General features: G+C 43.1%; 1 protein-coding gene across 1 annotated transcript; it reads left to right on the top strand.

The window, feature by feature from the left end:
- The first annotated feature begins 4 nt into the window (after positions 1-4).
- Positions 5-27,876, top strand: CBL (Cbl proto-oncogene). The gene is made up of 16 exons (XM_015813573.1): positions 5-151; positions 6,010-6,257; positions 15,078-15,224; positions 16,826-16,982; positions 17,408-17,529; positions 18,002-18,139; positions 19,281-19,368; positions 19,890-20,021; positions 20,601-20,801; positions 21,789-21,926; positions 22,763-23,122; positions 23,981-24,072; positions 24,719-24,874; positions 25,408-25,511; positions 26,614-26,799; positions 27,593-27,876. The coding sequence occupies exons 1-16, from the start codon at positions 5-7 to the stop codon at positions 27,874-27,876; spliced, it is 2,700 nt and encodes an 899-aa protein (XP_015669059.1).
- Positions 27,877-27,971: the final 95 nt, after the last annotated feature.

Here is a 27,971-nt window from a genome sequence, read left to right as displayed (position 1 = left end):
CCCCATGGCGGCCCCGCTGAAAAAGGGCCCCGGGGGCCTCATCGGCCTCATGAAGGACGCCTTCCAGCCGCACCACCACCACCTCGGCCCGCACCAGCCCAGCACCGTGGACAAGAAGATGGTTGAGAAGTGCTGGAAGCTGATGGACAAGGTGAGGGAGGGGCGGTGGAGGCAGCCCGGGGGCCCCCGCCCTTCGCCCCCCCCCTCCAGGCTCGGGCCCTGGCAGGGGGTGGTCCCGGAAAGGCTGCCAGGCGTGGCGGGGGGCGAGGGCAGCGTCCGGGGGTGGAGGGGGGGCAAGCAACCGAAGGACTGTCCTTCATCTCCCCCCGGGGGGGGATGGTGGGAATTCTTGCAAGGGAAGCAACGTCGTGTGTAGGGTGTTGGGTACAGTCCTGGAGCTTCACTGGGTTTTCAGAGACTCCTGTCAATTGTGGAGGTAGGGAAGGCATTGAATAATAATAATAGTAAAATCAATTGCAAAAGGCAGCTTTGCTTGGAGCAGCTTACCACTTGCCTCCATACCTTTAATATCATCAAACGACAATATCTGCCAATATTGGGAAGGACTCAGGTGGATAAAAGGGCCAAATCCAACCTGAACATCTGGCTGACTGTGAGACCGACTGTCCCTATCTGTCAATTGCAAAATGGCAGCTTTGCTTGGAACAGCTGACATCCTGTGAGATACCTTTAGCACCAACCAACGACAATATCTGCCTGTCCTGGGTCCTTGGGAAGGACTCATAAGTGGATAAATACGCCAAATCCAACCTGAACATCTGGCTGACTGTGCGACTGGCTGTCATAATAAGCAAAAGACAGCAGAGATAGTACCAATAGTGATAGGTGCCTTGGGTGCAATCCCAAAACATCTGGCGCACCACTTGCACATCATCGGTGGCATTGACACACTTGTGATCAGTCCATTGCAAAAGGCAGCTTGACTTGGAACAACTGACCTTCTGCACTGCACCATCAAGCAACAGCATCTACCTGTCTCAGGTCCTTGGTAAAGACTTGATAGGTAGACAAAAATGCCAAATCCAGTCTAAACATCTGGCTGATTGTGCAACCAATCATAATAATAAAAAACCTACTGGAAGGGATATGAGATCCCATCTGTGCCTGCAAAGGTCAGGTCTGCAGATTAGGTGGTAAGAAATGGAGATGTGGGGTTGGGAGCTCTGAACACTTTCTGAGATCTCCCGAGAATCCCACAGTTCAACCTTGAGCCATGGCTATTCTGTTAGAAATGGAGTTATTGGGTTGAGTCTGCAGGAGAAAGTACAGTACAGTAGTAGGAAAAACAGTAAGTTAGATAGGGTGGATGGCTGGAATGTCATAATGTTAGGGTTTCAATATGAACCTAAGCTCAAGTCCTCCTGGTAGTGAGATTGATACAAAACTGCAGGCTGCATTGGTTATTTTGCAACTGCTGCTAATCGCAAATGGGTTCCTGTCCTGAGGAGCTGATCTTAATTTAGAAGGCGAGGGAAGGAAGTGAGGAAGAGCAAAAGGAACATGAAATCAGTGCAGGCAAAAGCAGTTACATTCTGCTTTATTCTTTGGCTGAATGTGAATATCCCGAGGAGAAGGCTGCTGTTTTATCTGGAAAGAAGGAAATAGTTGTAGGTTGGGTTCTGGGAAGTTGGGTTATTAGGGAACTGGAAATTTGGCTTCAGATCAAACTTTAGATGCCATGAAAGGTTTGATAAGCATCTGCATTAAAGGGCTTGGACTAATGATGTAGCCTGGAAATTTATTTCTTTATCATATTTATAAACCGCCCTAATCAAATAGGAGTTCCCACATGGAATTTGCCAATACTTTTTCACTTGTATTGAAATTGCAGATTGTTAAGGTAATTTTTTTTCAACTGTAAGTTTTAAAAGCCAGGGACTTTCTTAGGATGGCACAATATTATTGAGGAGAATGCAAACTTCAATGTTTATGGATATGGTTTCTACACATCTATTTCTGTATATTGTTATACAGTTTTTAAACATATGCAATTGGTCTTGCTAGTGGATCAAGCTGCTCCTGGTGGAGATTCTGCTCATGCCTCTGAAGTTGCTCACTTGCTGGATGGCATGGGAGGAAAAAATCAGTTGTTCTTCTCTATAGCCAGCTACTCTATATATTTTAGCTAGATAACATGGATGGAACTTTTTTTTTCTATTTTATGTTGTTTGGTTCTGTTATATGCAACTCGTAGGCATATAATAGTCTAATGCATAATCATGTTTTGGACAGTAATACTGTATATTGTTGGCTCATTCATTAGCCTAGACTGTTATTTCAGTATTAAAGCTGTAGATAATATACTAAAGTAGCAGTTGAAATGAGAATTCTAAAAATAACAAGAGGCCACCTAAATATTTTATTTGAGGGATTGGGTCCAGAAAAATTAGAAAATTTCTAAGGATAGAAGATGTAATCATCACGTTATAGGCTAAAGAATGATTTCTGAATTTGAACAGAACATTGGCAAGCTTTTAGGTCAATGTTTTAAGTATCATTACAACATCATGCTGGATAGTTTGGTTTTTAAAAATTGAGTGGAAGTTGAGGGGCCAACAGCAAAATGGCATGCTGGTTAAAATGTGCTTTTTTAAAAAATCTAATGGAGTGCATTTAAAAATAAAACAATCAAGGACCTAATGAGCAAATAATTCGCTAGTGTAGTAGCTAATAACCTATTTCGTATGCATGAATTGATGCAAGAATGTTGCAGCTAAACTAGAAATGAGAGGTGAAGTATGGTTAGGTCAATCAGACTGTTGAAGGGAGCTCACCAGTTCATGTGATTTGCAATAAAATTGTTTTTGCCAAGTTTCCTCTTTTTCCTTTCTTTAAAATATTGAGCAACAACTTAAAAGTTTATGCTTTGCTCCTCGCCTCCCTGTAGATAAGATAGTAATCTCTTTTCAAACTGGGAGAGTTTTTGAGACGGTGCACTTTTCACAAAATCACACAATGTCAGTGCAAAATGTCAGTGCAAAAAGGCTGCTAGCTATCAGCATCTTTTTGCACAGCCAGGAGTCAAATGATGTTCTGGGTGCCATGATGTCATTAATAAATGTGTAATTCATATAATGATATTATCCTGTCTTGTACTAGGTCCCTACACAATGTGAATGCAGCCCAACCAAACCATCATCTTCCCTTCCTCTAGCTTTATTTTGAATGACTAAGGATCTCTTTTAATTTTATCCCAATGATTATGATAGAAATCTTGATGTGATCGGAAAATACTTGCCTATAATATGATTATTACTATGACATTAATACTTGGTGAAGAGCCTCTTGTTTTTTGCGGTTAAAGGAGTTGTCTGTTAAAACCGAGGAAGGAGAATGAATATAGCATATGTGCCAGTCTTTTTCAACCTTGGCAACTTTTAAGATCTGCGGACTTCAACTCCCAGAATTCCTCAGCCAGCACAGCTCTGGGAGTTGAAGTCTCCAACATTGAGAAACACTGGTATGTGCTAATAATTTAGCCACCTAGAGTCACTTCTTGGGGGATGGGTGGCCATATAAATATGACTAATAAAATATTTCATTTTCATTTTCAAATCAAAATAAAAGTGTCTCTATTAAATCTTAAACTAGAGATGCTTGGTTAATCTAGTGCAAATAACTAAGAGAAACTATGGATAGTGAATAATGCATTAAATTAGTACACTACTATAAATCATTCATAGAGATGGAATATAAACTCTAATACCCTTATTTTGGATGTGGCACAATTCCATATAGGAATGTTGTTCAATAACGGTTTTCAATTGAAATTAAATTTGGGAATGAATTATTTATTTTAGTGATCAAGACTGGAATGATGTATCAACAATCAAACATCTTAACTATATAGCTGTTCTAATATTTGAAATAACTTTGATATTCTTCTTTAAAGTCTTACTGCTGCACATCTGTAACTATACAGCATTTATACTCGGCTTCCATTTAATCATACGGTTTTGGGTTAGGAATCATTAGGATTGCTGAAGTTCTGTGACAAAAGTGTACTTTAATATAGTATACTAAAATAACTATTCTCATTAGTTCCTGGGAATGATACTGTACAGCTTTAAGAGAAAGTTGGATTTTATATTCTGTCCTTTGAAAGTAATTAATTGAACTAAATGTTAACCAGTACTAATGAAATATAATATGCCCTTACTTTTCTGACCTGTTAACTTTTCACAGGAGATGGTTATTTTTGGAATTGGTTTCCTAGAAGTCATGAGAATGCATGTATGATGTATATAGTAATTAGATTTATGGCGTAGATAGTAGTCTGTGCCATTTTCCATTTCCCATTATTTCTGATGCAGAAACATGATTTTTCTGTGCTTTTGATTTCCTGGATAATGCTGCCGTCAGTGAATCATCTTCACTTTGAGCTATTCAGAACATAAAATGGCTTTACAAAAAATAAAATGCATTTTTGTTCTATACTTTAGAACATGTTTTCATGGTTTTAAAGGCTTTTTAATGAAAGTATGATCAAACTCAAGCTGAAGAATAATCCATAGTTATTTTGATTCCATTGTGCCCTTTCTTTGTTAGCCTATTTAGGGAAAATTTATGTAATAGTATCTTGGAGCACTTGGTCCTTTATATTTTGACTCTAGATTTTTAAACTATATACAAGTTGTTATTCTGCAATTTATAACAAATCCAGAGTCACATTGGATTGCATGGAGTTGTGCAGTGGCTTACAGTTATCTGAATTTTAGTCATAATGTGCATATTTTTAAAAAGAAAAATGCAGACCACACCTTTGGTTGATGGCCTTATTATTTGAGAATCTTCCCGGCAGATTATTCTTTTAGTTAGGGAAGGTGGCTGGAGAATTCTGAAGTCTACACTTCTAAAAACTGCTATAGTTGAGAAACGCTGTTTTACATATCTCCTAAGAAAGAATTTGTAGAATTAGAACAGAATAATGTGATATTTTGGATGCGTTATATACCCTTGCTTGTACTAAACAGAACATCATGAGCTTACTGGTCAGCTAAAGTTATAGCTGATAAAAATAACTGATTAGCTGTTTCACAGCCCATTTCCTTTTTGATAGTTTAGGTGCCAAGTGCTATCTGCGCTTTAAGATTATTCTCATAAGCCTTCTAATATTTGCAATTTAGCAGTAGTCTACATACAGTAGCTCCTTCTTCCCCTGTCCCAGACTTAGTACATTGTGTCAAATAGCAAAATGTGGTCTCTTGCAGTAAATAAATTTTTTTAATCAGGTCTTTTTTTTAACTTCTTGAGATAGAAAAGTTTCAATATTACATATCAAAGAACGGTTTGCCCTAAGATGAGCTTTGCAGAATATTCCATGATCACACGCCCTCTGCTCATCTGCAGTCCTTGGCTCTTCCTTCATCTCCTGTTTCAAGTGTTGCTGTATAAGCTGTTGAAGTTTGTAGAGTTATAACAATGCCAAATGTAGGCTAGCAGATATTTGGGCAAGTGTAACCCGTAACCTCTTCCTCCTTCTCTAAGCTCAAATGATTCTGGGCCATGTCTGTCACCCACCAAATTGCTCCACTGATAATTTGGTTAGAAATCCAACTTTGCTAAGACACTATGCTTGAGTGGACATAGAAAGTCAAGAAGCTAGTAAATTTCTCTTAAGTGAAAACTTTTTCTTGTGTCACTATTTTGGTGCTTTGTGCACACTGAAAAAACTGGTGATGGAATAGGAATAACTTTGACAACTTTTAAATGGCTTCTTAGTCTTTGTGGGAAAGGTTTCTGTGGTAGCAGGTAGGCTACCTCAGGTTTTGAGATTAGTGTGTGGTGTGGTCTGAACTGAACTTTTGTAGGTTTAAAATTTGTGAATCAGAGTCTATGGCTTATAGGTTCAACCTCTGAATCCTCACGTTTTTGAGAATTCATTAAAGTATGCTGTTATTGTGAGAATGCATTCTTAAATTTCAAAATGGTGCTGACCCTACGGAAGGTATTTTTACATTTGATTGTGTTTGCTTTTACACTTCTTAGGTTGTGCGTTTATGTCAGAACCCCAAGCTGGCACTCAAGAACAGTCCTCCCTACATTCTAGACCTGCTTCCCGACACCTACCAGCACCTGCGAACTGTCCTGTCCTGCTACGAGGGAAAGATGGAGACTCTGGGAGAAAACGAATACTTCCGGGTGTTCATGGAAAACCTGATGAAGAAGACAAAACAAACCATCAGCCTCTTTAAAGAAGGAAAAGAAAGAATGTATGAAGAGAATTCCCAGCCTAGGTAATGCTGGCCTGTGCTGGAATTTATCTGTGGTATTCTAGAATCTAGAGCACGCCTGGATCTGGGGAAGTCCTCTTGCTTCTTTCAAAATTCCTTGTTTCAGTGTGCTTTCTCTTCATGTAGACTTTTGGTTTTCCCCTGAATTTTATGCTTCTCTGGCAGTTCATCAATATGAGTTGGAGGTGCTGCTCTGCTCGTCCACTTTCACTGAAATCTCCATGTCCATGCTTTAACTTGAAGTCACCTACCTCTTGAACGTGCTGGGATTTGCAAGATAGATTTATGTGCAAAAATGAGTTTGGCTGATTAAAAAAAAGCATTTTACTAATGCTGTGTAAAAGTTGTACAGAAATGCTAATGTGAGGTCCTTGATCCTCTCTGATCTTGGCTGTTTTCTTGCAGATGTTTCATTACCCAAACTGGGTAATGTCATCAGTGCTGTTTTCATCAGAAAACAAATGAGGAGCACTAAGGACTCCTCATTTCAACCCTGAGCTGCAAATATTCTCCTTTATCGAAATGCTGATGTGCCCATGTAGTGCCCAGTGAAAATAGGATGGTCCAAATAGAGTGTCAACCAATACAATTAAATCACATTAAGCAAGTACAGACAATGAATGTCTATGGAGGTTTTCAGTCATCCAGGTTATGGTTGTCCCAAAGGTGCTTTTTCAAAAGGCAACTTGTTTTGCTTGAAAATGTTTCACATCTCATGCAAGAACCTTCTTCAGTTCCATTCAGCGCCACCATTCAGTCAGAAGAAGCGTCTTGGATGAGAAGTGACATGTCTTCAAGCAAAAACAACGCAAGTCCAGTTGCATTTTGAAAAAGCATCTTTGGGTATAGACCAGTGATGGCGAACCTTTTAGAGACCGAGTGCCCAAATGGCAACCCAAAACCCACTTATGTATCATCGGGTGCTGGGTGGGTGTGGCTGTGGTGGTAACGGCAGACTGGGTGGGACTAAAAAGTTCAATCAATTCCAACTTTGCGAAATCTTTTTTTCCCCGCGAGAAGTTGAAATTGATTGAACCTCTTTTTTTTTTTTTTTTGCACACAGCGGCGGAGGCCTAAAGCAAAAAGGTTTTATAAAACCCAGCTGAAGGCCTAGGACTGGGGCGACGGTGCGCGTGCCCACAGAGAGGGCTCTGCGTACCACCACAGATATAGACAATGAAGTGAGGTCGGAGAAGAATGTATGTTTTAATTTTAGGCTAAAACTTGCTCTATTGTTTTCGCGAGGTAACTTGGAGACGCATTCAGTATCCAGAAGCTTTCCATCTATTTATCTTTATAAGTCACCTTTCTCTGTAGTCTCCTCAGAGAGAGCGCTATTAAAGAAACGCAGGCCTCTGCCTGTTTTTACTTTGCAGGAGGAACAGGCAATTTCCAGGCTGCTTTGAAGAGTTGGCAGGTGGCTGTTTTCATCCATGATGATCACAGTTTTTAAATTAGGGATTAAGCTTCAAGATGACAATAGGAGTTTTGAGATGGAGGAGCTGCCTCTGAGTGTGGATTGATGCTGGAAGACACATGGGAAAAGATTGTAGGCCAGGCTGTGTTCACAAAAACCATCTCTTAATATTGATGTAGAATCCGCTGTCTCCCAGTTCCGAATAGAGTGCTGAGGCAATTTTCTATCGAATAATATTTTATAAATTGAGCATCTTTGAAACTCTGTTCGCAGCAGTTTAAACAAGCCTGGGGCTTCATTGTTACCACAGCACAAGCAATATTTTCCACTTCTGCGTGGCCTACCTTTAGAATTAAGAAAGCATCACGCCTTGTGGTTAGAGCCATAAATAGAGCTGGGTTCTCTCCTCTGTTCTTTGAGCTTAGTTTCACTTTAGGCCAGTAGCACTTTCTGCTACATGACGTACAAAAGCTGATGTCAGGAAATTGCTGGGAAGGTGGGCTAGTTTATGTGGAGAGTTTGGTGTCTTCAACGCCTTGGAAAGCTGTCAAATGGCATTTTCGTGTGTGTGTATTATATATATAATATATATATTATATTATATAAAATATAATATATATAAAATCATTATTTGGAAGCCATAGTTAGTCTTTTTTGTGGTATGTAAGTCAGTTATTATCTGGGTAAGATGCCAGGAATTCAATAAAGCATTGGTTACCTTGAACAGTGGCAGTGAACAGTACAGATTAAGTAGTTATGGTTAGGGGGGAAGAGACCCTTGGATCATTATTATGAGTCATTTACTGTGTACATTTGCAACTGGAATGGGATTTGTTCCTAAGACTTCAGCCTTCCCTGTTGCTCTCAAGGATGAGAGGCAAGAGATCAGAGAAAAATATCTTGTTGGTACATTGCTAGTAGTAAAGATAGATCAGGGCTTGTTTTTAACAGCCAGTCTTATCCTCAGAGAGGTCTGCAGGGGATTTGCCTGAATCCAAATCGCCTAGAGGTTACTACTTGATTTTGAACATGGGTCATAAAAATGAATGCCTCAGTCATTGCTCGGAGGTCAAGGTTTCAGATGTTGATGATATTATTTCACTGTAACATGGAGGATGGTATATTAAAAGAATGTCCAGTTCTAAAAAAAATGGTTTCCCAGGATTTGTAAATCTCCTCCCCCCCTCTTTTTAATGAAAACTTAATTTGACATAGTAAGGGGTGATGAGCATTTAAAGCCAGTAGCCAATGTATTGAGTCCTTGTCTCGTCCTGTCGTGAGACTGGGGGCTTGGCTGTCTTGGCAAGATGTCATGCTTGTCTTTAGCTGTAGGAACAAATCCATACAGAAAAACGCTGCAGATATACCAAAGTGTCTTTATATGTATGAAATGTGTGCAGCTCCATGTAGGAAGGAAGCTGATCTTATTCAGGCTTCTTTTTAAAAAAGCAGTTTTGAAATATGCCTGGCTATCACCACCATTCGGAAGCAAATTCGCCACTAATCATTTTGTTTCTTAATGTGAGGAGCTGGATCAGAAAAACACAATAAGGCATTGTTGAGGCAGCCTATCTGAATCTGCTGCTTGCTGCTGCAAAAAAAAATTGCCTGTCCCTTCCTTCAAATTAACCAGGCACTTCAGAATGTAGGAAACTTGTACAACCCACTTCTGCATTTCAATTAGCGCTTCTTAGAGACTAAGTTCAAAAGCTGCCCATAGAAAAATAAGACGTTTTACTTGCCAGATTGCCACATAGGAACGTGAACTGTTTGCTGTCTAAAGAGATCTACTGGAATGAAGAAAATATATTTCAGTGTTGGTCTGTAGTACTCAAGAGAGAAATGGGCAGACACCTCCTGTGTCCATTCTGCAGTCTCGGCTTTTCTTTTAAAATTGCTTGCAAAGAGTTTAAACATGGTCATGAATAAAAAGATGGGGGGAGCATTTATTAATGATCCATCAGCCTTTCCCAAACTGGTAGCTTCCTGATGAGCTCAAGCTAACCGTGGCTATTGGTTGTGTGGTCTGGAGGACACCAAGTTGGGAGGTCAGGAAATGGAAGTGCTGTGTTAGGTACCAAAGTGGAATGGAGAATTAGAAACAAATATATTGTTGGCTTTTAATGTTAAAGAAAGTACCATGGTTAAGCTTTTATTTTTATCTTGATTCATGTGCCTGCTCTGAATTTTATGCCAATGCATTGGGGAATTAGTTCATGAAATCAGAGTAATGCTGGATAGTTCTTTATATAGGCACTTGATGATGACATACTTGCATTTGAGATGTATACGTTCTGCTTAGTTTTCCATACTTCTCTAGAAAGCAATATACTGTATGCTGCTAATTGGAGCAAGGTAAAACTTCAAATTGCGTGTTGAAAAGCCAAATTGAAAGTAGTTGTGTGTTTATTTTTTTACAAAGTTGATTACTATGGGAAACAGACTCTGAAGGTGAGAGCGACGACGAAGGAGCCCACCTCCTCTCACACTCAGACCATGACAGCAGGAAGTGTCTAAATGTCATCGTATGATTTTTAAATAGGACTACTCAGCACTCACGAGGGGTGAATTCACAACAGCAGGATAGTTGTAGCTTTCATGCAATATTCTGTTATTGGAAGGCCATTCACCAATTTAACTATCTTGGTGGAATCTGTTAGTTGGATCAGAGATGAAAAAGCACATGGCTCACAGGTGGCGGCAACATTCGGGAGAGGCCTGAGTTTTTAAGAAATGCATTGTCTCCATATTGGATGCATTGTGAAAGCCAACCTGAAGGACTTATGGTGGGGCAAAGTTCCAAAGTTAAAGTTTCAGTAAACGTTTATGGTAAAATTACAAGCTCCAACTAGTTACTTTCCACGCACTCCTCATATTTATGGCTACTTCATTCCACTTACCAAATGTGGCTGAAACATTACTGTCCTTCCTTTCAAAGTAAAAAGGGAACTGTTGGCAGTGTTGAATCCTTTTGAGGCAAAAAAAAAATGTTCTCCAGATGTAGAGACAACTGAGCTGCTGAAACATATTGTTTACTTTCCTCTACTGGCACTGATTAGTCCAGTGGTCCCCAACCTTTTGGGCACCAGGGACTGGTTCCGTGGAAAACAATTGTTCCGTGGACCAGATGGGGGAGTAGTTTCATGTGCTACCTAGATCCCACGCATGCGCAGATGAAGCTTCGCTCGCTTCTTCCGCCTGGTTCCTGTTGGGCCGCAGACCGGTACCGGTCCACAGACCAAGGTTTGAGGACGATCAGACAACTTTCTAATTTGTCAAGAAAAGCCCACTAAATGAATTCTTCCAACACTTTTTCTCATGAGGTCCAGTGCCCATATAACCTAATTTTCCTGCATAGCTAACTGCCTACTGGAGACAGGCAGTTAAGATTATTTTATCTGACTCAAGTTGCTGTTGCAGCAAGCAAGCACAGGATGCTGAGATAACATCACAAGCTGGCATTGCATGCACAATTATTGAGTCTTTTCCAGATGTAGCAACTCCTAGCTTGAGATGGAAGAATTCAGCCAGATGCCTTCCATTGTGGTGGCCGTTGCCCTCTCTACGTGTGGTAGGATAACCCTGGGCTGAATAGAAACCTCCCCGAGAGGCTGGTGGCTTTGCTCTCTCACTTTCTCTGAGTGATAGAAAGGATAGGAGGAAGTAAAGCTAGGATGTTTGTCTCATCTCCCCGGCCCAGAGACACACACGCTGCTTTCCTTCACAAACTTCTAAACTATTTGAAAATGCTGTCATTAAATGTTTCCATTTGGTTAGACTCAATGAAGTCAAGGAAAATTTCAGCATTGAGAGGAAGACCGAGCTGGAGAATAAGGAGGGAGACTCTGAATATCCATTGCTTCTTTAGCAATATCAATATGCCTACTCTGTCAAATTGTATTGAGATACGGTTTCTAAAAGATTGGATTTGGACATTTGGCAGACCTGTGTTCTTTCACTTTTCAGAAGGAAACTGTAAATAAGGTTCTAACATTATGGACTAAAAAAATCACACCATACTTTGTCACCCCTGAGATGCATAACTCATATTCTGCTATACATACATGCAGATTTTCTAATCAGCTTCCGTCAATCTGCAAAATTGTGTTCTGGACCCCAACCAGCCAGGACCCCAAACAAGCCAGGAAGAAGGCACCCATTTGCATTGATCTTTCAGACCCTTGTTTACTTTATTGGCATGAAGTCAAATGTGCACCCTGCCCCTGATTGGAGAGACTTGGCTTTTCCTTATAAACAACTTGCATCTTTATCAGTCTGTGAATTGAACCTTTTCGCCCCTGAGCCAGCACATCTGGCTTCCCTGAGGAAAAAAAAACCTGGTGTGTGTTTAAAGCTAATAACAGAGCAGATTAGTAGAAATAACATGCATTACCTTTCTGCGGGGGTAGCAGTCTTGTTTCCTCTCATCCATCTTGAGTTTGGACATTTTGAATAAACAGTGATTGCAGAATCAGATTTGCTTACACAAGCTGTCCCCAGGTACATACTCCGTTTTCCTCAGCAAACGTAAACAAGGAAGCATCCTTGTTATTTTTAGACAGGATATTTATATGTTTCAGAGATCTCTCATTCTTTTAAGCCCATTCATAACATTTGTATTTATTAAGAACTCAAAACACTTCTGTTGTTTTGCTTTGTTTTGTTTATCCAATCCAACTTGTAACCTGCCTTTTGAAACAGGCAATCATTTTGTCACAACACCATTTGTTTACTTACGTTAGCAGTTTGATTTTGCAAAGAATTTAATTGTAAGATAGTGTAAGTACACACATATTTTTAGGGCTAAGGTTGAAATAGTAACGGCATGTTTAATGTTAGTTTGAAAATTGCTCATGCTCTCTGCTAGAGCTGCTTTTAAATTGGCCGACTATATTTGCTCTTTTCTTAAGGAAGTATATAATACATCTAGCAAATTCCTTAGGGAATATTGTAGAAGATCACGAACCTTAATTGGTGCCATAAAATATCAATGGTATGCCACATAGCTTTAGTCTGCAATGTATGGTAGCTGCTACATATTTTTTTAAAATGTTATACCCAAAAGAGAGAAATTCTGTGAAGTGTTTACAGGCTGTATCAATGCAGATTATCATGCATGTCTTCCCTTCCTTAATTTAGCTTCTGCTAGTCATATGAGTGGAATTAGCAGTATATGGTAGTAATTGCTGAGAGATTTCCTGGTGTTTTTCTACTTGAAGTTGCCTTGTATTCCAGAGAGTTAGGATATCTAGCGCCCCCCCTAATTTGAAAAACTTGCTTAACCTGGATTTGTAATGGTTGTCTTGATGTATAATTTCAGGAAAAGTGATGCAAAGCAGACATGTTTTCTGCAGAGGCATCAACAGAGATTGAGGGCAGCTTTTCTGCTGAACATACCGTTAATGGACTAAAAACTGTTCTTTAGAAGAACTTCTGGGAAGTTCTGGAGGAGCTAGTTGGATGTGTGAAAGGATGGTATTGAAGATTTATGGGTGCAAAGAAGGATAGAACGGGTTGACATCCCAGTGACTTCTGCAAGACAAGCTGTTATCATGGTAGAATGCTTTTTATCCAGCAAACAGGAAGCCGGAAAAGAACAGCCTGCTTCAGGTCAGAGGCAAAGGCAGCAGAAAGCTGAACTCAGGAAAACAAGGCCCTGTTAAAGGCTGCAGTGGGGCTGAGTGCTTGTTTGACCTCTTGACTTTTTGCAAAATATCTGGAGCCAAACAGTAATGAAGAACTGAAGAGGACAGCCAAGCAGAGAGAAGTGAAAAACAGAACATCCTTTGCTTTGATGTGGTGTTAATTTTTAATTCTGTCGTCTTCAGGAGTTGGTGCACAAAGTCTCAACTCTACCTCACCACTCTGGCCCAGAGTCAAGACTTGTATCATCTCACCAGCCGCCCTGGCATCATATTTTTAGACTGTGCAGAGTGATTGACTACCTAGAAGCATTAGCTTCCCTCACTTCTTTCCGAGCTCTCTATCTATCGTGTGACTCTCACAGGCGTATTTGGTTCTCTGGGAGGTCCTCCCTGAGAAAGTATATTAATTAGAAAGCGAGAATGGTGCCAGAACAGTGGTTGATAAGGAAAATAATAATCCGGAATAAACACTCTCACAGCTAACGGCCTGAAAATTAAAACAGAGGAATCCCGTCACAGCTACAGCCTACTCAACAGATAAAAAGGCTCCCTGTTACTGCTGCTCTTGTGTAAATGTCTGCTCCTTCTGGGCATAAGTCTAGCAAGTTCCTGACATATCACTGGTGCTTCATAAAGGCCTGTAAGTAGAACACACATCACGCATAATGTGTGCTGCCTAGTGCTCCTTCCAGAGGCTTTTCCCATTTGACACTTAAAAAATAATTTTGCATAAATAAAATGGTCAAACCCAACGTGGTCATGATTTTCCAAACAGTACTTGATGCTTGTTCCTTCCTTTTTTTCTGGAACAAAAGACGCCATATCAGTCAGACTCTCGTTAATTAATCCAGGGATAATATTGCTTTAAGGCGAGCAAATAACGTGAGGAGGCTAGCAGAAGAGATCACCCTTGGTCAAAGAAAGGGAGGGGCTTTAGGAATCTGTAGGTTTGAGGGTCCTACCCTGAATTTCCATGTGTGTGAGTAAAATAAGTTGTGTATGGTGTTAACTTCCCTTTTATTCCTTGTGGATTTAAAAGCACCCTAAGTAGCTGCTCCCACTTCTTGACTTTAACTTAAAGCCCAAGAGCAGTAAGAGTGAAAGAAGAATCTTATCCTTTGAATTTGGTTGTCAACTGGCACTGTTGATTAGACCAGCCTCCCTCTTGCTGGCTGTTGTGGCTGATAATTTTCTTACGGAAGCAGTCCCCTTTGTACCCTTAAATCTGCCCTTTTCTTTGTTGAGAAACTTGAGAGTGCATATGCAGAAGGTGACTGCTCTTGTGCACTCAATTATCCAAGCCTTAATTTGCTTAATAACGTATACTTAAATTATGATTGGAATTATTTTAAATGAAATGTGGTCTGGGCAGATGGTTACTATATAACACTGATTGAAGGACTTGTAACTCCTAGCTGGGTCTTCATTTTTCTGCCATACTTTCAAAGCATGTTAGCAGTCTTTCTATTGCACCCTCTGGGTAAGCAAATAAGACACCTGAAAAGATAAAAGTACTGTAAAGCTAAATTTCCAGACTGCTGCGAATTAGAATCCATTGCCATTGGCCTCAATGTTAGGAAAATCAATTTGGAATGTGACTTGAAAAATCAAAGTTCCGGTTTCTCCTCCCATTTTCTGGGTGCTTCTTTCCCATTTCACAGCAGAATAATTTGTTTATTTAATTTATGTGCCACTCGTCTCACTATCCAGAGTAACTCTGGGGGCTCACAGTTACAAAGATGTGTTTTTCTGTCCTTGCAGGCGCAACCTGACCAAATTGTCTCTGATCTTCAGCCACATGCTGGCAGAACTGAAAGGCATATTTCCAAACGGACTCTTCCAAGGAGACACTTTCCGAATCACTAAAGCAGACGCAGCAGAGTTTTGGAGAAAAGCCTTCGAGGAGAAGTAAGTACAATTCTCAAAATAAGCTTCTAGGCCTCCGGCAGTTCTCTAGGCAACTCATAACTGGAGTGGTTTGTGTCTTGTGGTTTTGCCACATCCAACATACGTGAGATGGAATCCCAAAGCTACTAGACCAGCGGTTCTCAACCTATGGGTCGTGACTCCATTTGGGGTCGATCGACCATTTCACGGGGGTCGCCAAGCAAGGCTGTCTGCCATTTTTTTCCCCTTTTCCGGCGGGTGCCTTACCTCCCTTGGGCTGGGCCAGCTGGTGGTCGGCCTGCTCTGTCTCTGCCGCTTGCCAGCTACGCCTCGCCGGCGCAGGGGGCGGAACCACGCATGCGCGGCGCTCCCAGGCAGGGAAAGTCCTCTACTTACGACCGGTTGGGTAGTCCTCTACTTACGACCGGTTTAGTCCTCGACTTACGACTGGTTTAGTCCTCGACTTACGACCGGTTGGGGGTCACGGCATTAAAAAGGTTGAGAACCACTGTACTAAACTATCAAGGCTGGGTGAAGCCATTCAAGTACTTCTTTGAAAATATTTGACTACAGCCCCCACCCTTAAAGGGTTAAAGTATCCCCCCCCAAACACATACACACTTACACAAAGTTTCATGATAATCTTCAGCCTTATCCTTTCCTTGATATATAAGGGTTGACTTTGGGGAGAAAAATTGTTCATGGCTGATTTGTTGAGGAATTGATGTTTCACTTGGCTTCAAGAGGCTAGACTTCCATAACTTTAGATGTTTATCTCTAGAGATTAATTGTGATCACATTCCAGATTCATGTTTTTCCCATATGAAATATGCACGACATATCTGAAAATTCAGACTTATGAAATATGTGCACTCATAACCTTGCCTGCAAGCTGTTGGTTTTCCTTCATTACTTCCTTCATTTAATATCTCAGTACAGTTACTTAGATGTCAGAGATCTTGTTTAGATGCAGTTATGTGACATTCCTTCATACTGCTTTTACGTCAGTAGCTGCTTTAACCAGTTATTGGACAAATTAAGGATTATAGCCGATGTTTTTTGCTTTCATTAATTGTACATTGTTTCTCTTAAAGCAATTCATTTTGGGAACAAATGTACCTGCATTTGTCAACTTCAGTTCTTGTGGTTGTGAATCTGTATGCGTGGACAGAGTGCCCATTAACTTGGATGGTTTTAAGACCAATTTATGGGGGACACCATAATGTCCAGTATCAGAAGTGATGCATGCTTGAATGTTTATAGCTAGGAAGCATGAGCGGGACAGAGCTGTTGAGCTTCTGTCTTGTTCAGGGACTTCCTAGAGCAGTGTTTCCCAACCATAGCCATTTTAAGATGTGTGGACTTCAACTCCCAGAAGACCTCAGCCAGCCACTCTCGTGGAGCGATAGAATCAATCCTGGCTGGCTGGGGTATTCTGGGAGTTGAAGTCCACACATCTTAATATGGCAAAGGTTGGGAAACACTGTCCTATATGAATCTGATTGGCTCCTCTAGGAAAGACAACCCTGGGTGGAAGGAAGTCTTTTGTTTGATTTAGCAGATATTTTAAGTCCTTATGATGCAAAGGAAACCGTCCCAATATGTTTTTATCCCACTGCTAGGACCATTGTCCCGTGGAAAACCTTCCGCCAAGCCCTACATGAAGTTCACCCTATCAGTTCCGGCCTGGAAGCCATGGCATTGAAATCAACCATTGACCTGACATGCAACGATTACATTTCAGTGTTTGAATTTGATATTTTTACCCGTCTGTTTCAGGTAAGTTTTTTTATTATTATTATTAAGCCATGATTTTTCCAAATACTGATGTTGGTTCACCATTGAAACAGCTTTCTCATTCTTCTATCAAAATTGCTGATCTTCTTCTCCCTGACTTGTACAGCTGCAACCTTCAGGTGTTCCTTCTCTCCATCTATTGCTTTCCTTGCTTCCCAAATCGCTCTGCCTTCTGGGTTAAGGAGGATTGATACCCTGGCATGAGGGGTAGCTTTGAAGAGATGTATGGCCATGCCCCGTTGGAATGCAGTTAAATTCTCTGCTGCTCTTTTAAATGTAACAGTTGAGATTGAACGTTGCTAAATTCACTGAGGGGGATGTGACTGCATGGGAAGTGGAATGAACTACAAATGGAAGCGCTATTTTCTTGTTAAAATAACTGCCTATCTTTTCACCCACCTCCCCAGCCCTGGTCTTCTTTGCTCCGAAATTGGAATAGCCTTGCGGTGACTCATCCTGGCTATATGGCATTCCTGACCTATGATGAGGTCAAAGCCCGGCTTCAGAAGTTCATTCACAAACCTGGAAGGTGAGTGCTTCAAAGCAGCCTTTCTAATGTCAAGTCATGTTCTGGTTAAGCATTTTCTATAAAAAATAGTTGATAGCAGTGATGTCCTAAATTTAAAGTACCATAAATTGCAGTTGTAGGCATATTAATTGTTAATTTGTTAATCAAATTTAGATACTGTCCATCTCACTGACTGATAGACTCTGGGTGTTTTACAAAATCATAAATTTCCTCCAAACGTAGACATTTCTCAGTACGGGATGCCCCTCTAGGATGATCAAGCCAACTTAGAGTATCCAAGAAGTACAGGACATCCTTGCCATGATCGTTAATGCCCATTGAAAGAAGCATGCAGATAATTATGATTGCCAGGATGGGGGAAAAGAGATTTTCTACTGACCTATTATTCAAAAAAGGCTTTATATGTAAGCAGTTCAAATTTAGCTACGTGTTCGTTCAGCTGTCAACGTATGTCCATTTTTTGGGTTGTTAGTTACATTTTTCGTCTGAGTTGTACCCGACTTGGTCAGTGGGCGATTGGCTATGTCACTGCAGATGGAAACATCCTCCAGACGATTCCCCACAACAAACCTCTTTTTCAAGCACTGATTGATGGCTTCAGGGAAGGCTTGTAAGTGACTTGTTTTTGTGTCGTGTCATAACTCTGGTTTGTTGTTTTTTCAGTTGAGGTTTCTGTACAGGCAATCCTTGATTTATGATCACAGTTGAGCCCAGGATTTTGGTTGTAAGTCATTGTGATCATAAGTCAAATCACCAAGTGCTGGGCTTGATTTTATGATGGTTGTTAACCGAGTCACCGCAGTCTTTAAGCAAATCACACATACTTGTAAGTCACAATCCTGTGAGCCAGTGAGCATTTTTTTCCAATAAAAAAGGCAGAAACCCTCAAAATGCAATTGCATGACCACAGGGGTGGTGTGGTGGTGGTGGGCAGCACTCATAACATTGAGGACGAGCCATAAATAACTTTTTTTGAGTCCATCATAACTTCAGATGCTTGTTAAGCAACCGGTTGTAAATAGAAGACTCCCTGTAATTGAAAAACAGAATAGGAATTCAGTCTGTTCTGTCCTAGAGAAGCTGAAGAGCATCTGAAACTTCTTAGCTCTCTCTCTGAAACCCAACCTTGCTGTTGTGCTTGCCCTAATATAACCTGCCTTATCAGGCATCTGAATTCAAGGTTGTGTACAGTCCTTAGATACGCAACAGATTTGAGTTTCTCTTTCCAGCCCTGTGGGGTTTGTCATATAGGCATCAGTCGCAAAGCACAGCAACATCAAAAAGCTGGCAGGTGTGTCAGGGCCTCATTGTGCAAAAGAGGCAGTTATGAACTTGCACGATGATCCCAAATGCCAATAGGTGTGTTGCCTTATTTGCATGGTGATGTCACGACGCATGTGGCATCATTGCCCAGGCCTATTAGAGCAAATCAGTGCAAGCTTCCTTAAAATACCCGACTTTTGATTGGCTAAAGCACTGCAACAGGTTTGGCTCTGAGCAGCTCGAAGCGAAGAGACCTGTTCCGTTTTAATCAATAGGGAAATCACAAGTCAAAATTTATTTTTCCACATTTGGGGCCTTGTGAGGTCTCTCTTTTTTTAAAAAAAACAAACAAACTCCTTTTCATAATTAAGTGTATCTTCTAATTCAGCTCTCTGAAAGAATGTCATCTCTCCCCACTTGTCTGAGACTCTGCTCTGTCCAGCTATATCTTTCTTTTAAAATAAATAATCTTTGTATCTCTCCTGTAGTTACTTGTATCCCGATGGAAGAAACCAGAATCCTGACCTGACCGGCCTGTGTGAGCCCACACCGCAGGACCACATTAAAGTCACCCAGGTGAACGGAGATCACTCATTCTTCTCCATTCCTTCCATCTAGTCCAGGGCTCTCCAAACTTAGCAACTTTTAAGACTTGTGGACTTCCATTCGCAGAATGGTGGTTGAGGAATTCTGGGAGTTGAAGTCCACAAACAAGTCTTAAAAGTTGCCAAGGTTGGAGACCCCATCATGTAGTCTTCTTAAGCTTAAAAAAAATACAGAAAGTGCACAAAGGGATGTGTGGAGTCTACATTTGGCAAAAAGGGTACCGAGGAATATGGGTTAGAGAGCACTTTCTTTTATCAGATTTTCCATCTCTTGCAATGCCTGCAGTTTGAAGTCCTTGCAGCCACAATTTAAGAATCGCACCCTGTTCCACTCATGATACTCCTTACCTTTTGAAATAAGTGGCCATCGATGAATTTTTTTTTTAAAAAAAAATGCATTGCAAGCTTTAACCTCTCCGTGGCCCTTTTTGAAGCAGGCTGTTTCCCGAAAGGTGTTTTTACATCTGTCCCTTTCTGGATTCTTACCCTCAGGAGCAATACGAACTGTACTGCGAGATGGGCTCCACCTTCCAGCTCTGTAAAATCTGTGCCGAAAACGACAAAGATGTGAAGATTGAACCCTGTGGTCACCTCATGTGTACCTCTTGTCTCACGTCATGGCAGGTATGGCAATTGGCCCTTGTCAGAGCCCCACTTCTTAAAACACAGCCTGCTGCAGCCTGTGCAGAAAGCGGCAGCTGGTGGCCGGTTTGCCTGGCTGGGCATGTTGTGTCAGTATCGCAGCTATCCCCAGTTTTGCAAAAGGCACCTGGAATGCCTGTTTTTTTCTAGGCTGTGTCAGCTGTCATGGAGTTGTGCTCCAGTGTGTTTATGCAGCGAAAATGAGTGTTATGAATATGGAGTGGCTGACTTGTGCAGCTACCTTGAAGGAGACAATGGTTTTGTTTTTTTTGGTGTGTGCGTGTGTGTGTGTGTGTGTGTGTGTGTGAGAGAGAGAGAGAGAGAGAGAGAGAGAGATGCACCGTTTGATTTTTCTTCCTCTTTCTTTGGCTGTTCTCATAAGGCCTCTAGTCATCCATTCAGGCTAGTTAATTTCCTACTGCAATAGCAAGTTGTAAGTTCTACCCTTTCTTTCTTTCTTCCTCCCTCCCTCCCTCCAAGCTAACCCTGCTGCCACGTTCCATGGGGTGGCCCTGCGTGAATCCCCTGGTCCTTATGTCCCTCCTTGCTCTCTACCTGCAGGAATCGGAGGGGCAGGGATGCCCGTTCTGCCGGTGTGAAATTAAAGGCACCGAGCCTATTGTGGTGGACCCTTTTGATCCCCGAGGAGGGGGAGGGCTTCTGAGGCATGGGGCAGAAGGAGCCCCTTCTCCAAATTATGACGATGACGACGACAGAACGGATGATTCACTGTTCATGATGAAAGAGCTGGCTGGTGCAAAAGTAAGACTGGACTGTTGGTCTCCTCTATGGAAGTAATATAAACTGGGATGGGATGGACAGACAGACAGACAGAGGTAGCCACTAGGTCTTCAGAATGATGTTCTGTACAGACCCTGAACCTTCAGTTTGACTCCTTTGAATCACATGAGCCAAGTTTGGATACGTTTTCTAGTATTTGGTTTCAGACGGTTGTCAGCATTCCACTTTAATTAAATGTCTGTATTGTCAATATTAATGTCTGTAATTGCCAGTCACCTGGGATTTCTGCAGTAAAATATTGCAGTGAGTAGCCCTGTCCATTCTGCCTGCACTCTATCCTGGTATGTTTCCTCCAAGCAATTTGAGCAAAGCTCAGATTAGCAAGGGGTGCTCATGTGTGTGTGTGTGTGTTTTCTTGGATTTTGCAGTCCTTTACACCTACGGCTGAGCTTGTCGATAATGTCTCCTTGTACTTGAGGTGTGCTGGTTAGCGATGCATCTCTATGAGTCTCTAGTTGAGTACTGAATTCACTACCAACTTAGAAAATTTAGCCTTTGCTGAAGCTGCCATTGTTTGCCTGTTGATGTAGCACATTTTATTTGCATAATATTTTGTTTTCTGCTCTCATGGAACCTGTTAATGATTTCTGGGATTGCTGGGTCCCAGCAGATACCAGTTCCAGCCAGGCCTGTGCCCTCGTTGCACCTCAGCTGGTGGCTGTCCTTAAGACGATCCATCTATTGGTTTCAAAAACTATGCCCACTGCAAGTCCAGTTCAAGAGTAGTAGGCAGATTAATCAGTGACAGAACAGGCCTTGTGATTGCTGAGATGCTGGAATTAACAGGAAGGAAGAGGACCTGCTTATATTTGTTGGGTAGAGATGAATAGCAGGTCTCTCCCTTGAGTTGAAGAGAAGGTGACTTGAAATGCCAAGCTAGTGGTAACCTGATTATTAGGTTGGATTTTTAAAAATGTTTTCATTGATGTCCTCTTGGCATCTCTTCAGGTAGAGCGTCCCCCTTCTCCATTTTCAATGACTCCGCAGGCGGCACTTCCCCCAGTACCTCCACGGTTGGACCTTCTGCAGCAGCAGCAGCGTGTGTCCACCCCACCTGGAGCATCAAGCCCAGGAACCACTTCCAAGGTACCGGAACTTGTAGACTGAACAGGTGTCCTTCAAAAGGCGTCTATCTGAAATGCACCAAGGGAAGAGAATATTTGTAGCTGAGGGTTGAACGGTGGGATCCTTGGTGCTCTCTTTCTTGAAGATGTTTCATTACCCAATTAGGTAACCTCTTCAAAGATGATGTCAGCTGGCGCTTTGTGTTCCCTAGCTGAGTAATGAAACGTCTGCGAGACAACTCCCAAGCTCAGAGGGCTCCAAGGATCCCACACTGTCTGAAATGTGTTGGGCTTGATTGATTTTCTTCAATGGCAATGGGACTGTTCCACTTTCCCTCTTCTTGACAATTCATCATCCAGCTATTGCATTTGTTGAGTTGAATGACTCCATTCACAGCCTTGATTGACTGATTTTTCAGCCAGAGCCCACTTCTTCCTGCCCACGTTAACAGCATGTTGTGGATCCTTACACACTTTGGGCTGTGTGGTACTCACCTCAGAGTTACCTTTCCTCTATAACTTGCCTGTTATAATTTAATTGTTGTTTTATTGGTGGCTGGAAACTTCTGATCAGCTTTTTGAATAAGAATAAAATAAAAACATGAACAGGTGGTGCATGGCTTTGATGATTATACAGGATTATAGGAAGAAGGATATTACGATTTAACTTTACTGCTTCTCCAACCTCGGTGACTTCTAAGATGTGTGGACTGCAACTCCTGGAATTCCATGGCTGGCTGGGGGATTCTGGCAGTCGTCGTCCATGCATCTTAAAGCCACCAAGGTAGAGAAAAAAACTGCTTCAGAGAGAAAGGTTAAAATACAGTTGTACTTGGAAAGCTTTCCATTGTTTTACAGGCTGCACCTGGTTCTCTCCACAAAGACAAACCTCTGCCGATCCCACCGACTCACCGAGATCTTCCTCCACCCCCCCCTCCAGACAGGCCCCACGCCGTTGGGACAGAGACTCGGTCCCAGAGACGACCCTTGCCTTGCACTCCAGGAGACTGTCCTTCCAGGGACAAGTTGCCCCCCGTGCCCTGTAACCGTCAGGGGGAGCTCTGGCCATCGCGGCCAATGTTGAAGGCGCCCACGGAAGCCTGGGCCAGTCGGGAGCTGAAGAACCGCCATTCCCTCCCTTTCTCACTGCCTTCTCAGATGGATGCCAGAGTGGAGCCTCACAGACTGGGCAGTACTCTGAGCTTGGACACTCCGGTGGTGAGTGTGTGTGCCAGGCTTCCCACGGGGGAAAGGGCAACAGGCCAATTGGAAAGGCCAGGTCTTCAGGCTCTTTCAGAAAGCCAACGGGTGCATGTGGGCACCCTCAGGGGCCTGGTGTTCCAGTGGATGGGAGCCACAGCGGAAAAGGCTCTTCTCCTGGACCCTGCCAGTCGGAATTCCTTGACCAAACGGGGTCTGCAGCATGAGCCTTCTGCCCCTTCTTATGGCTTATTTATGAAATTGGTAAAGCTACAAAAATGTCAGGCACAAAAGAGCAAGTCAACCCATAAGATCCAATTAGACTGATTTATTACTACTCATGGTTATGCACAGGACTATTCACCTCACAATTGGCAGCTGCTTGGAGTTAGATAAGGGTCAACAGAAGGAGGGTTGGACTGATTTCGCTTGTGGCTACGTAGGGATTCTTGTCTGATCCCTCTTTTGACTCCTGCTGCAGATTCTGCCTCTCCTTCTCCTACACAAAGGCAACGGTGGGCATAGCAAGATTATTTCTAGTGGACAAAGTTGCTTGGATCTGGACCATTAAGTCAGGGGAGACATGGCCCTTGTTGGTTACTTGGGATGAGTTTGATCTGATAACACCTGAGGAAATGGACAAGATCTGTGATATTTCCTCAGGCTGTTCAAGAGGTGACAAAATAGTTGGGCCCATGTGGTGGTGTTATCTTCCTTGAGAGAAGGAGCTAATGCCCTGGCTACAAGCTAACAGGTGATGCCTAAGTGTGCATTTTTTATAACTACAAAAATGTTCACAACAGGCTTAATAAATATACCTCTTTTGGTCTCCAGCTGTACGCTGGTGATGGCGTCTGACGCAACGTTTTCTTGCAGAATCAACTCGGTCTTCCTGCTGGCTTAGACAGCGAACATTCTAAAATAAAACCATCTTCTTCTGCCAATGCCATCTATTCTCTTGCTATAAGGTAAGCTGTGTCCTCAAGGAAGTTCAGCCACTGAAAATTTTAAGGATGTTTCAACATCAGTAGAGAGTTGAATTGCACAATCGGTAAACCATAGTTAGAAACTCGTGTCGAAACTCTGGGGAGAGTTTCCGGTTGGCATCTGATTCCTCACTGGTTTCTGATCCTCTCTGTAGTGAAGGCCTTGCTTTCTGGGAAGCTGGGATGCACAAAATGGAGCGGGTGATTTTAGGTTAAGCTGCTTAGTTAAATCTGGCTGGAGTTTTTGTTTCGTTTGGGGAGGTTCCATAGGATGGCTTTTGGGTGATGGTGCTTGGGAGAAACCACATGAATGTTGAGTTCAGCATCACGAAACTAAAATAGGATTAAATTGGATCTCCTCAGCTGAGTAACTTAATGTAAGAGGCACCTCTCTCTTGAGAGAATGTGAGGCCTGGTGTGTGTGTGTGTGTGTGTGTAACTGTATTGCCAGAAGTGTCATTTGTGATGCAAAGCTGGGCATCGTGAGTCACAAAGCTAAGCTTTTGAAAGATTAGACACATGGACCAAAAGCCTTCTAAACTTTTGCTTTCAACGTTTCATCAGCAGAGAGCAGCTGGCTGCCTTTTATCACAGATTGAAAACTTGTCTTGTCTTCTTCTCCCCCCAGGTCATTGGTTGCCCCAAAGCTGCTCTCTGGAGAGGCCTCTGGGAATGACGAAGACTCTGAGTACATGTCCCCTTCCTCCTTGCCCCTGGTGCCCCCTGGCTGTGCTGGACAAAAGCCTGATGCCAAACTGCCTTTGGAAATGAATACAGGTTCACGGTGAGGGAGTCCTTTGATCCCCCCCCCCCGTGTTTGTGATTGCGATTGAATTTTAGAGGCTCTGAGTGGAAAGGGGTAGAGCTGTGGTGGCGCAGTGGTTAGAATGCAGCGTTGCAGGCTAATTCTGCCCACTGCCAGCAGTTCGATCCTGACCGGCTCAAGGCTGACTCAGCCTCATTAAAATGAGGACCCAGATTGTTAGGGGCAATAGGCTGACTCTGTACATCGCCTACACAGGGCTGTAAAGCGCTATGAAGTGATATGTAAGTCTAAGTGCTATTGCTGGTGCTTGTTAGGAGTGAAATTGGCTGGCCTTTGAATTCCCTGCAATATTGTAAGCTAGAATTGTTTGAAACTTGGCATGGCCTTGAAAACAACCTGATCAGAAGGATGCTCTTCTGCTTTGTGTAATGGCCAAGGATGCTTACAGGCTCAAAACGGCACAGCTTGTAGGTCTATGCTGAAGTTTTGAGCACAGTGTCTCTTCGTGTTGTGGGAGTTGAATCCAATGCCTTCTCTTTCTCTCTCCTCAGCGTATTGGAGTGTGAGCAGGAAATGGAGGGAACGACTTACGAAGCAATGTTCAATATTCAGTCCCAGCCAGCACCGTGTTCCTCTGAAACTGCCAGCATGCCTGGTAAGTTTCCTGGGAAATGAAATCACGTTTAGGCTAGATTTATATTGCAAGAAGCCAAAATGAAGGAAACACAGTCTCTCTTTGCTAAGAAAGGCACCCAAGCGTTCCAGCCAGTGCCTCTGCTTTCATTATCTCTCTGTGTTTGTCTGTATGTCTCATCCAGAGCCATTAACACTTCATTTTCCTTCTCCTGCCCCTTGGATGGAGGAAGGATTGAGCAGTTCCTCCTTGAGAATATAAGCCCACTTGCACTGGGCATTATTTACACAATAGCTACGTGTGACCATCCTACGTGTGACTGTGACCGTTCACTCTGGCAATTTATAGCAGGGAGCAAAAATTACAGGCTAACTCTTCCACCAGGTTGCTCTTTCACTCTCTGAGGTCTTTGCTTTCTGTGGAATGAAAGAATCTGCAACTGCCATTCTTTCAGATTTCCATTTATTTAGCGTACGGCATATCATACGTGGACTAGCAATATAAACACTTCACCTAGGTTCATGAAACACAATAAAATATAAATGTCAAAAAGATCTATGTTCAAATACCAATGTCTAGGCCAGGGGTGGGGAACCTTGGCTCTTTTATGACTTGTGGACTTCAGCTGGCTGGCTCAGGAATTCTGGGAGTTGAAACCCACAAGTCATAAAAGAGCCAAGGTTCCCCACCCCTGGTCTAGGCCATCTCGGGATGGCAAAATGGCTTTTCTGTGTGTTTNGAGTTCGTTCCACAGGGTGGGAGCTCCCACAGAGAAGGCCCTCCCCCTGGGGGTCGCCAGCCGACACTGTTTGGCCGACGGCACCCTGAGGAGGCCCGCTCTGTGGGAGCGTACCGGTCGATGGGAGGCAATCTGCGGCAGAAGACGGTCTCGAAGATACCCAGGTCCGATGCCATGGAGCGCTTTAAACGTGGTAACCCAGGTCCGATGCCATGGAGCGCTTTAAACGTGTTACACATCACACTTTTAAAAAATTTCTGTGCATTTTTGATCAGCGTTGAGTTTTAGGCTCTCCGTGCTCCTCTTGAAAGTGCTCTCTCTCTCCTGATGAGCCTGCAGGCTGGAGGCCTAAAGGTGTGCTGAAAAGGCTTACTCCTTTTTCAGACGTAGGGGACATGGTAGCTGATGAAGATGCCCCCAATGGTCCTGAGGAGCCGGGGAACGAGGAAGACGGCTATGATGTTCCCCGCCCATCCGCCCAGCCAGCCACCACTCGTCGCACACTGTCCGATATCTCCAACGCAGCCACCTCCTTCAGCCACGCCTCTCTGGATGGCGAACTTCTAGCAGGTGCTCACGCATGTTCCTGGGCAGGCTGGCGGGTGGCCGAGGCCTCTAGGAAAGAGCCCTGCATTGGACAGGACATAAAAGGTTGGGAACAGAGAGAGGGGCAGAGCTGGCTATCTGTCCTGGACAAAATCTCAAGCAAAATACCTGGATTTTGATAGGGAACCCCCAGCATTCAAATCCCTGGAGCTGGGTGATAATGACCACTGACTCCCCCCCCCCCTCTTTTTCAAGTCCTTCCACACTTTTCCTTTCCTGACTTTCAGAAAGGGGAGGGATTGGCAGGCACTATAATGTTGAGCTGTTTTGTTTCCTTGCTCTGCATCAGGCTTTGCTCAGAAGGTCTGTTGCAGCGATAAGCTCCCGAGTGCTGCGATGTCAGCCCTTCAAGCGAGGCCAGACTAGAGGCCCAGAGCTATCAGTTGTTCAATCTAATTAATTAATCAATCAGACTAAAGCTGGAAGGGACCTTGGAGGTCTTCTAGTCCAACCCCCTGCTCAAACAGGAGGCCTTATACTACTTGAGATAAGGGGCTGTCTAGTCTCTTCTCAAAAGCTTCCAAACTTCTGAAGGCAATCTCTTCCACTGGTCATTTATTCTCACTGTTAGGAAATTTCTCCTGAATTCCAGGTTGCTTCTCTCTTTGATTAGTTTCCCTCCGTTGTTTCTTGTCCTGCCCTCTGGTGCTTTGGAAACTCTGAAGGTTAATGGCCAGAAAGGAGCCACCAGAAGAGAGCAGGAAAGCTGCCGATCCAAAATCCCTTCCTCTCAGCCCCGTGCTGCTTTCTCTTGCAGATGCCTCCGACGTCTCCCAGGTTCCCGAGAGGCCCCCGAAACCTTTGCCTCGGAGAATAAACTCTGAACGGAAGGCGGGCAGCTGCCTGCAGGCCAGCGGAGCAGGACCAGTCCCTGCGGCCTCCCCGCAGCTCTCCTCCGAGATCGAGAATCTCATGAGCCAAGGTTACTCATATCAGGACATCCAGAAAGCCCTGCTCATCGCCCACAACAACATTGACATGGCCAAGAATATTCTCCGGGAATTTGTCTCCATTTCTTCCCCCACGCACGTGGCCACATAGCACCTCTTTCGGCCCTACCTGGAGCCCTCCTCCCGTGCGTCCACCTGCCTGGGCAGCCTCTTGCCTGCATCGGCCTGGCGTTGAGCACAGGCTCC

Source organism: Protobothrops mucrosquamatus, unplaced genomic scaffold (assembly GCF_001527695.2).
Source record: "Protobothrops mucrosquamatus isolate PMUCROS unplaced genomic scaffold, P.Mucros_1.0 scaffold169, whole genome shotgun sequence".
Classification (NCBI taxonomy): domain Eukaryota; kingdom Metazoa; phylum Chordata; class Lepidosauria; order Squamata; family Viperidae; genus Protobothrops; species Protobothrops mucrosquamatus.
The sequence above is the reverse complement of the archived record's forward strand: the minus strand, read 5'-3'. Positions and strand labels throughout refer to the sequence as shown.